General features: G+C 40.7%; 1 protein-coding gene across 1 annotated transcript; it reads left to right on the top strand.

Moving 5' to 3' along the window:
• Positions 1-454: 454 nt before the first annotated feature.
• On the top strand, positions 455-11,017 carry chrnb4 (cholinergic receptor, nicotinic, beta 4 (neuronal)). Its single transcript, XM_030080961.1, has 6 exons — positions 455-518; positions 5,197-5,342; positions 6,684-6,728; positions 7,001-7,110; positions 7,675-8,737; positions 10,853-11,017. Exons 1-6 carry the CDS (start codon positions 470-472, stop codon positions 11,015-11,017), a joined length of 1,578 nt encoding a protein of 525 aa, XP_029936821.1. The 5' UTR covers positions 455-469.
• Positions 11,018-11,568: the final 551 nt, after the last annotated feature.

The raw sequence follows: 11,568 nt of genomic DNA, 5'->3' as shown, positions 1-11,568 counted from the left end.
TCCCAAAGTGCAAATACATTTTACATTCGCAGAATATTCCGAAGAGTATCACGAAGTGCACAAACTGCAGCAATAACCCTGAGTTCCGGAGGTAAAGCCGCTGCTGAGCTGGTGTCAACTTACGGAAAAGCCTATCAAAGACCGGGTACCGGTTCCAGGACATGCAGAGGAAGGAGAGAGCCATGCGCCTTGGATAGGCTGGTGCGCGTTGACGGCGCGCAACAATGTGTGTGCAGGAGGGAATGAATTTCATGGGGCAATTTGCTTCAGTCTGTTCCCTCCGTGGACCTACAGCCGGAATCAGGACACACGCCCTGCTGTAGACAGTCACTTCTTGAGCATCGACACAGTGCAGGTGAAGTGTACATGGAGCCTGTTCAGAGCCCGGCATGTCCGAGAAGAGCGGCGAATATTGTTGCCTTGAGGGTTTCTCACTGACAGCTCGTATGGACCAGATGGTGCCGAAAAAATGACTCGGGCTCTCCCCATCCTCGCCTACTTTTTCACTGTGATTCATTGTAAGTACAGCCTCGGTGTTTTCCTGCTTATTTATTCTAAATACATTTATCCTTTTGCAAGCTTTAAAACTAAAGCGGACTCTGAGAAAGTCTCTTATTTTGGAGCGTTTTGAAGTGAATATTTTGGTTGCACTGGATTAAAAAGTCAGCGCACCTTTTGTTTTTCAATGCAGACAGTGACAGTGGTTGAACACGGTAGTCTGCATTGTACTGGATATTACAGAGTTTGGAAGAGAAAGCTGTTGTTTCAAAATATTTTATCAGTCAAACTAATCTCAAAATACAGTTTAAGTACTTTTATATAATGCAAAAATACATATGCATATAAGCAATAAGGAAAAAGTAATAAAAAATCAGTTTTTGCTGAGGTATGAATGCTATTACATTTCAACTTATCTCGAGGCAATTTGATGAGTCAGTCCTGCTATCAAATGTGGCCTGAAGTCACCAAATCAGCAGTTCACTCAGGAAACATGTCATAACTCAGGCTGCGTTGTGGAGTTTGGAGGGTCATAACTGATTGAGCTCTAAACAGCAAAAGCATATATTGACCTGCACTTCTTTTCCACAATCACTTTGTCACAAGGCTTAATAGTCTCTCCTTATCCACTCTTCCTTTTCATTATCTGCATGCTCCTCACGCAAGCGGATTTATTTTGGTGAAGTCAAGATCCATAGCTTACACCTTATTTCTCAGTATTACTGTATTTGTATGTATGGAATAAGCAGGTGTTCGTCATATTTTGTAAGTTTGTGTGTAAGAGCTTTTCGAGGAACATTCAGACATAAATTGAGGGATGTGTATCCTCTCAGCGCCAGATATGCAGCATTGCATGTCTGACCAGGCCAGTCGCTGCTTGCTACTCATAACATTAATGAAGAAGAAGAAGAAGAAGAAGAAGAAGAAGAAGAAGAAGAAGAAGCTCAAGAAGAAGAATAGATAAATCCTGCTACCTTGTTAAAACAGATAATCATATTTTGTCATACTTTTTGCAGCTGATTCTGTTTCATTTTCAGTGGTAAAATCTTCTGCTTCTTTAAATAAGTGGAAAAAAAATCTGCCAGTGGGGTTAAATAATTCCTCTTGTTTCCAGTGCAGTTTCAGTTGTTTCAGGAATTCTTCTGGCAGCAAGCATAAATATGATAAAACAAGGCAGAATAAAGCAGATCAACCCACTGGTATCAAGAAAGTGACTCTTGATTCAGGAAAATTCTGGGAACTAGATCATTAGAATTGGAAAAAAGTGGGATTATCTCATGCCACTGGAAGTTTTTTTTCATGTGAGTGTTTTTTTTTTTTTTTTTTTCATTTGTTTTTGAGAAAAACAAGATTTAAATGCTTTTAAAAGCTTTTTGTAGTTAGAGTATAAGGAGTACAAAGGACAAAGAGGAAGGAGGGCAAGGAAAAAAGGCCAAAGAACATGTCCTGTTAATATCGTGTAACACATCACATCACCTTTGGCCTTTTTGTCACATACTTCATTATCCTCTCCACTCTGTCGCTCTCCCCTGCATTTTTCTAGAATAGTGTATTTCAGAGCGCTGTGCAGGGTGACCTTATCAACTCAACAACAGCTGACTTGTTGTATTAACACGGCTGACCTCACTCTCAATCAACATAATGTCAACACAAGACTTATACAACGCTGTTGCATATACACGTATAATTCTTGCACACATGCGCGCGTGCACACACACACACACACACACGCACATACACTGATGCGACGGTCATTCACAGCAGGTACTGATTACAAGTTTGAGTGCTTTGCTCTCTTCCTGGCCCGTGCCCTTCACCTCTGGGTAAGGCAGAGCATGTTTCACTGCGGCCTCCTAGGGCTTTGACAACACACCATCTGTTAACGAGCGCTCTGGAGCTCCTCTTGTGTTGGATGGGACCTCAGCCAAATGACTGATGAGGGTACAGTCATGGCGCCATGCGCTGATCCACAGGGCGGGACTATTGGGTATACTCTGCACCTCACAAACCTACAAGAATCTGTGGCCTGATAATGATACACACAGTTTGATATCATGCAAGAGAAGAAGCTCGACGAAAGATTCAAACTGAGCAGCAGGTTGATATAAGCCAAATATTATATTTTTATTTTTAGTGAAGTACATCGCCACAACTTTAAACGGGTAAAGGCGATGAATCTATCAGCTTTTGCAGCCATAAATATTACTCTGATCGCTGCTGACATCAGAAGTGATTTTTCTTGAATGGGCCCATCAATAAGAGTCTCACCTCATTGGAGTGTTTCCCATGAGTAGACCGAGTCAACTCAGCATCTCATGGCAATGTCAGGGCATCAGTTACCAGCCGCAGGTAAAGACAGCAGAGGGAAGAGGTAGGGCAACCTCTTTCCGTTCTGCTTCAGATGAGAGGCACTAACCATCGGTTTCAATCAGGCCTCTCCGCAGCCCTGATAGGGACATCATTTATCAGTGAACATGAGGTTGAGCTCAAAAATCACTTAACTTATTCTCATTTCAGAGAGGCCGCTGGTGATATGGCTTCAGGCAATGGCACTACAACAGAAGAACTAATAGGATGCTGTAGAAGTATTTGCCCTCATCGCAAAAAGTTAATTATTTAGTTGAACATGGCTCACGGGCCCTCATAACATTTGTCCTACAATTTCTACAACACGGCCTCCTTTGAAAGCTGCCGTTTCCTTTGAGATTTGAGCACTTGAACGTGCTGCTCATACAGCGCAATGCCTGCGACCAGGGGGCATTTAGGCATTTACAAGTACACAGAATCTTATTTAGCGTCTACTTCTGCAGTTAACGTTTAATACTATGAACTGAAGAGATGAGGCTTGGATGTTACAGGGAAAGTGGGTTGACTGAGAGTGGAACTGTTATTGGGTTTATCTCCCATCACTGTTGTTTCACTGAATTTGGCCTACAACACAAGGCTGAACAAATCTCAGAGACACACTACATCTGTGCCTCCTCTTCACTGCACACAGACCTGTACTTTTCTACACAACACCTACACCACCTTCAAATTTCACCCAAACTTAAGCATATGGTTCAAGTTGCTAATGATATTTCATTCAGTGATTTTTATAGGCTAAAGGGACTGCTGAACCCACTAACTGTAAACAGCCTGTTCAGCACTTAAGAAACCCTATAGTTACAAACAGTCAGAGCCCAATGTGACGCCTGATCCAGTAGACTTGACACTCTAAAAAGTTAGCGAGGGAAACACAGTGGCATACTAAATGAAAACTGGCATGGGCAGCATGCCTTATTTTTCCTCTTTATGAAAATTACAACATTTAACGTTCATATTATTATTCTATTATCTTTGAGGTCAATTTGACTGCATTCACTGTTTAATGTCTCGAAACATATAATTAACATTGTTTTGTTTGTTTGTCTATTTGTTTGTTTTACTTTGTATGTAATGATTTTTCCCAATTTAATGGGGACAACTGGGTAAACATAAAATTAACATGATGATATGTTTTCAATGTCCTGTACACATTTTGTACGCAGCAGTGTTTCATTGGGGTCTTTTGACACCAGGCTTTTTAAGCTGAATAAAACATAAAAGAAATATGAACGTTTTACACAAATTAGTTTTAGCTGTTGTGGGTGACACTGATGAACTATAACCTGCCATTTATAATCTTTAAAAAACTTCTCTGTGCTTTAGGGTCCTAACCAAACATAACCAGACCTGTACTTTGATGCCTAAATGGGGGGTGTTATGTTTTATTTCAAGGGCTATTTAGGTAGTCAACAAAACACATAGAGTACCTGGCCCATACATTTTGGTAACAGTTACTATGATAATCATTTTCTGGAGGTTTAAATTGCTGGGGTCAAAATGAGGAGGGTTAAAGTCCCTCTCCACTCAAAAAATCTGCTTTTCTTATGTTCTCTAAATTGGTAACGTTTTCCATTAGTGAGGTGTTTTCACAATCCTCCACTGACGGTGGAGATGACCCGAAAATCTGAGATTCAGAGGTACCTGGGCCTGCCAGCTTTGGTACATCACAAATCCGACAGCCAATCCCATCAACTCACAGGAGGGTGCTTTGTGGATCATTAGCAAAACCAACACCAGCACAAAATGGCTACTTCACCTGAACAATATTAGTGTAACTTAAAGATTTGCTGAGGAAGATATTTTGTTTCATGTTTAGATTATGAAATACGGCACAATGTTCATGACTAAAATGGGACAAGACTTTTGTATCCTGTGTACACAGAGCTGGTTGGAGACTATATGCGTATTCATCTGCACATTTTTAATGAGGGCAAGGTTTAGAGTTATATTTTAGTGGTTTTAAGGCATTAAAGGATGTTTTTTAATGAAAAAAAACTGATGAACATAGATTATTATTTTTATCTTTTTTTTTAATTTTTTTTTTTTTTTTAATCTATTTCATGTTTTTTTCCCTACATCCAATAATAAAGTCAGGGCATCCTCACAGTTCAGTGGGTTAAGACACATATCATTTACTTAGAAATGGGTTTGATCCAATTAATTTGTGGCATGTCATCCCCTCCCTCTCCCTAATATGTACTAACGTGCTACATGTTTTGCATTTGTTTTGTTTTTTTCTAATAACATAGTGATGCCATATTTTTTTATTGTAGTGAAGACATCAAAACCAAGTAAATAATAACAATCTTTGAACAACATTTTTATAACCAGGTAGTGGCTCTGCTGACTCTGAGGAGCGTCTCATGAACTGGCTGTTGGGAAAGGAGCGCTACAACAAGTTGATCCGCCCTGCTATCAACAGGACAGAGAGAGTCACAGTCAAACTGCAAGTGTCTCTGGCACAGCTCATCAGTGTGGTAAGGCCACTCCTTATCCAGGTGTATGTTTGTGTGAGTTTTTATATATATATATATATATATATATGTATATGTATATATATATATGTATATGTATATATATATATATATATATATATAGATCCTGATTTTTTAAAAAGGTAAGAAAGCTGCGACAGCAAAGACCCAGCACTTGTGTGTGTGTGTGTGTGTGTGTGTGTGTGTGTGTGTGTGTGTGTGTGTGTGTGTGTGTACGTGTGTGTGTGGTGTGTGTGTGTACGTGTGTGTGTGTGTGTGTGTGTGTATGTGTGAGTGTGTGTGCGTGTGTGTGTGTGTGTGTGTGTGTGTGTGTGTTTGTCTGTGTGAGTGTGTGTGAGAGACAAGGAGAATCAGAGTGGGAGAACAAAAAAGGAAGGCAGAAGAGATGAAGAGAGGAAGAGAGGAGAGAGGAGAGAAAAAGAATGATAGGAAGCCCCTATGTTGTCTGAGCAAGCAGTTAATTACATACCAGCCTCTGCTGAGAAGCCATAGCGCTAAATGGATGGATAAAGTAAAGGACAGATCTGGCTGACTGTGATCTCTGTCTCTGTCATGTCCAGATTGAAACTTCAGCACACTGGATTAACAGGGGCCATAAACCTGCTTCAGCCGGGGTGTTGAATTTATCCTGTGATTTACTCCTGCTTGGCCTCTGGCCAACGCTCATTCACAGCCTTGGATCATGAGCTTTTTGCATTGTATTCTTTGCACTAAATGGCATTTGGTAGCACTTCATTGCAACTGTGTGTCACAACAATGTGATGAGAATGCCACCAACAAAAATGTTAACTAAGAATCGATTGGTGATTTTGTTATTTTTAGCATTTGTTCAGTATTCTTTCCAGTGTGTAGTTTAGTGTGAGGCTGTGTGAAAGCAGGAAGTAAATAGCTTTTAATTTCTTCTAAGTGGAGATGCCACAGATTAAACATGACTGAACACCAGGGAGACCTCTTCATCTGCTTTTCTTTAGTTTTATGTTGACTGTCTCCTCCAGCCATGAGAAGTGGAGCCTTGGTATAAAGTAGCAAAAAGTAACTATTTAGATGAAGACAATATTTAAAAGAGCTGGTAACTCACTCTGTGCAACAAAACTACTCTGCATGCTTTTAACGCCAGTGAGGACTTGAGGGAGGATTATGGGGATGGGATAAGGAATTTGTTGCAAAGAAGTCAATTTGCATAGAAAGAACTATATTTTATGCATTATATATCAGGATTGCTATTTGCGTATTGGTGCACACACACACACACACACACACACACACACCCCTGTATGAAAGTTGCACTGAAGTCAATCATACACCTCATTTCTCCATTTCCAGAATGAAAGAGAACAGATTATGACCACTAATGTCTGGCTCACTCAGGTAAGCTTAATGATCACATACTGTCACCGTGCCCATCTTCTGTTAAATGCCCTTTCCCCCGAACTCAAATGAATCCATATCTTATACCTTATCAACCGTTAAACCATATCATATATCTTCCTTTCTCAAAGTGGAACAAACTTGCATTATAATTGTGCTCCTTACATACTCCATTTCAGTGATAATGAAGCATGTAATTGGGAATGAGACTAGCAAAGTGTGTGATAGCTGGATCTCAAAAGTTAGATTGCCTGGTCTCTCTGTCTTTCCAGCATTGGGTGGATTACAGGTTATCATGGGACCCCTCAGCATATGAAGGTATTGACAAGCTACGCATTCCCTCAAGACACATTTGGCTTCCTGATATTGTGCTGTACAACAAGTAAGCATTATTGGAAAGCGATGATGTTATATAGATGTTTTTTATCCTGTTTTTTTTTTTTTTCCTGTTCAGTTTTATTTGTTTTCCTCAGTAAGTTTAAAATGGAAGAATTCATCTTTGTCAACCTGTACTCTGCAACAGTCCAACTTGTGTTTGTGGATATGAACAACCAAGACTTAAAATTAATTTGCATTAAGTATTAAGTGATCAGATGTAAAATAGATATTATCGGCGATGTCTGCCTCTAGCCCCTCCACCTTGGGTAGTTTCGCAGCTATCTTGACTGTTGTTCCCAATTCATTCTTTGGAGCAGCTCCAGAGTTTGAAAATGAGTATCTGGTTTCCTGATCTCTGGTTTCCTGGCTTGGGAGATGTTCACATTCACAAAAATGGTTTGGACTGCTGTCACCCACTGAAAGAAAAAATACAAATTCTCAAGTTGCCAGGTTGCATGGTTTTCTCCTCAGTGGCATTTTGATTGAAATGGTACCTTGATAGCACAGCATTCATAGATTGATCCACAGGCTCTAAAGATATTTTTCACTCTCTTCCCTGTGCTCATAGTGCGGATGGCACCTATGAGGTTACAGTCTTCACCAATGCCATTGTCCTTTTCAATGGCAGCATCTTCTGGCTCCCACCAGCCATCTACAAGAGCGCTTGTAAAATCGAAGTCAAGCACTTTCCCTTTGACCAGCAGAATTGCACCCTCAAGTTCCGATCTTGGACATACGACCACACAGAGATCGACCTGGTCCTGAAGTCAGAAGTAGCCAGCATGGATGATTTCACTCCCAGCGGGGAATGGGACATCTTGGCGCTGCCTGGCAGGCGGACGGTCAATCCTCTGGATCCCACCTATGTGGACCTTACCTATGACTTCATCATCAAGAGAAAGCCACTCTTCTATACCATCAACCTTATCATTCCCTGTGTGTTAATTACTTCCCTGGCCATCCTGGTCTTCTACTTGCCTTCAGACTGCGGGGAGAAGATGACCCTTTGTATCTCCGTCCTCCTGGCTCTCACTGTGTTCCTGCTTCTAATCTCAAAGATTGTTCCTCCAACCTCACTGGATGTTCCCTTGATTGGCAAGTACCTGATGTTCACCATGGTGCTGGTAACCTTCTCCATTATCACCAGTGTGTGTGTGCTGAATGTCCACCATCGCTCTCCCAGCACCCACACCATGCCATCCTGGGTCAAGTTGATATTTCTTGTCAAACTGCCTGCCTTGCTCTTCATGAGGCGCCCTCACAATAGCTCTGCACGCCAGAGGCTTCGTCAGCAGCGGTGCCTTCGAGCCAGGAGGGCAATTCTGGGCCTGAGTTACCCAGTTCCATCTAAAACAGGCACCAACATGTCTTCCTCCGCCCTGCTGTCTTCCGACTCTACCTTCTCCACCCCAGGACACTTTTGCAACAAGAATGTTGCTGCTCCACCAGGATACAGCTACACCAACAGAAAAGGGGATATACGTTCCACTGAGTACCTTCCCAGCAGTTTCACGTCCACCCAGGACCTCAGGCAGAGAAGCAGCTCAGATTGGGCTGCAGATGTAAAGGAGGCAGTGGATGGAGTGCGCTTTGTGGCTGACCATATGATGGGAGATGATGACGATCAAAGTGTACGTATGAGCAGTTAAACTAGAAGTTTGTCTAGAATCTTTAGCACATTATGATATGATCTGATATATGACATGATTCTGTACGCATACATAAATGCTTGGCACAAATTTCTCTCAAAATTTGCTTGCTCACTGGTAGCAAGCAGGCAAAAATAATTTACCTGTTAGGATCAGCAAAGTATCACATTACTATTTTTGTTACACATTCTCTTTAGTGACCACTTTTAAAATGCCATACAATAAGATTTTTGTATGATTGATCACTCAATCCTAGCAGTGTCCAGCACAAACTATGAAACCAAAGTTATTATGTTGCCGGAGGCCAAAATCATGTGAACATAATGTTCATCCAGAATTGGATCATGTGATAATAACATGAATTGGACAGCTAATTTTTAAGTTCAGGTAACTAAAACAAGTTTGGTTAATATTGGGATTATGATTAGGTTTTGCCAGCTAGACCTTTGCTTAAGGTTGGGCTGCGGAAGGTTAGGGTAATATTTCAGTCATGGCTAAATAGGAAAAACTTTCATTAAAAGTAAAATATTAACTGTAGAAATTGTATTCACATTAGTTTGGATATTGAACAGAAATTATCAGCCCCCGGGCAGATGTAGACACCCGACCACCACAATATTTCTGTGTCAGATTTCTGTTCATTTGTACGTGTGACAGCTTCACATAATTATCTGTGGTAGAATTTATGCCTGATTAACTTTTTTTGTAAAATGAATATCTCTCACTTTTCATGCATGCACACATTAGCATTACATGACTCGTCATGCTCACCTCATTGAATTACACAAGAGAAATGCTCTGACCTCTATCCATTCTGATCTCAATAAACTGGATCGGGGTGTTGGTATTGGTGTGCGATAACATTAAGCACACTGTGTGACCTCTATGTAGAAGGAAGGAATACCACTAACCCTGAATAGTGGCTGTGACCCAGTAAAATGCAGCTAGACTTTGGGTAATCAATTGCGTTCTCGGACAAATCAATAAAATAGGGAGGAGACCGGGTTTGAGAAATGACTTCTTTCAAAAACTGCCAAGGACAGCATTGAGGATGGGGTGAAAGGGTCAATAGCTATTTCAAGGTAGGTCTCAGCAATATAGAGACGGGTTCTCACTGGGATATAACTTATACCTAGCTCTGCAAGTGCTATTCTGTCACAATATTGCACTGCAACCCAACAAACATCCACCTTAAACACTTTTCTTTAAATGCATTTTTGGGCCCATTTTCTTATTTTGTGGCATATTGTTCTTATTCCCATGGATACGTTGCCAAACATAGACATCACACTGAAATATTCCTGGTTCAGCTACAAATAAGGACCATTTACACTCAACTGACAAAAAATGTGCCATAAACAAAAAATTTTGGAGGTTGATAATAACAACCAACCATCAAATTTTGTGCTCATTCCATCTTTTTTGTCATTGGAGCCTTCACTTGAATGCAGTTTCACATAGAGCACCTTTGATACAGAAAATTAAATGTCATACATCAGCTCCAGTCATGAGATTTTTGTCTCTGTTCCCAGAATTGAAGAGCAAAAGTCTCTTTCATGGCTCATCAGTGTGCACCACTGAAATCCATATTAGAAGATGCTGAGATACCCATTCCTCCACTGATAGTAGCCTCAAAGGATGACCGTGAAATGCAGCCACCAGACATGTTGCGTTTTCTGGAAGAGGCTCAACACATTTTCTGATTAGAAAGTGCACTAGCATTCGTATCGCAAGTGCAATCACTATCATTATTGCTCTCTCTACACATGTACATTCAAAACACATCTGGATGGAACAGGTCCAGGCAGGTTCTCTGGAGGCTGTTGAGATTCAGTCTGAGGGAAAGTAGATATAATCACAAAATGCCCTTTGCATTGCATTGAACAGCACATGATGTAAAACAGTGAAAAGTAGAGGATTTTTTTTTCTGAGTATATCCTCAGTTGATCTGAGATACTTACATGTACACACTGGGGTTTTATTATCGTTTGTATACGCTGGTTTGTATTTATTTTCTCAATGCTTATGTAAGGTGTATTCTGACACCTACATGTACAATGAACAGGGAATAATTTGGATTTCTGTACATATTTGCAGGTGATTGAGGACTGGAAGTATGTGGCCATGGTGGTGGACCGTATGTTCCTGTGGATCTTTGTGATAGTGTGTGTGGTGGGCACGCTGGGCCTGTTCCTCCAGCCTCTCTTCCAGAGCCAGATCATCCCCAACCAGCAACCCAGCTCAGAGACTCCTCGCATCTGATCTGCTGAACAAGATTAAGTTTTTCATGAGCATTTGTGTTCTTAAGATGACCTTTGTTATACTGTGAGAAGATTCACATCAAACATTGGCTGCAAGTTTGCATTAAGCTGCTTGTAGTAACAGTTTTTTTTTTTTTTTTTTTTTTTTTTTTTTAATTCAGATAGTGATGAATAGTCAGCCCATTTTATTGTCCTATTCACCAAATACCACCAATATAGCACATGAATGGGTTAAAACAAATTACAAAAAGAATTATTTGCCGACACAGTAACGCCCAATGCATTTTGCCAGTCAGTGGAACAAAGAGAGCATGAATCAAACCGATGTGATGTCCAACACAAACGTCTTCAGCTCTCAGTGTTTTTAAGGAAATGCTACAGTGGTATCAGCAAAGGAACTGATGTGATATCATAGTGCTAAGATCATTTCTTTAAAAGGAAAACAAAAATTGAGTATACACACATGGAACACACACCACAGCGTGAGAAATAAACCAGATATGACCGAGATATGAGTGAACATCTGTCTGCTGTCAGATGTTGTTTGACTCC

The sequence above is a fragment of the Myripristis murdjan genome, chromosome 3, assembly GCF_902150065.1.
Source record: "Myripristis murdjan chromosome 3, fMyrMur1.1, whole genome shotgun sequence".
In the NCBI taxonomy this organism is placed as follows: Eukaryota; Metazoa; Chordata; class Actinopteri; order Holocentriformes; family Holocentridae; genus Myripristis; species Myripristis murdjan.
Note: the sequence above shows the minus strand (reverse complement) of the source record. Positions and strands in the feature narration are given on the sequence as shown.

Excerpts from the sequence above, each read along its gene's own strand:
- chrnb4 (XM_030080961.1), top strand. The coding sequence starts at position 470 with ATGACTCGGGCTCTCCCCATCCTCGCCTACTTTTTCACTGTGATTCAT. Across the intron at positions 6,729-7,000 it reads CTAATGTCTGGCTCACTCAG|CATTGGGTGGATTACAGGTT; the intron begins GTAAGCTTAATG and ends CTGTCTTTCCAG. Across the intron at positions 8,738-10,852 it reads GAGATGATGACGATCAAAGT|GTGATTGAGGACTGGAAGTA; the intron begins GTACGTATGAGC and ends ACATATTTGCAG.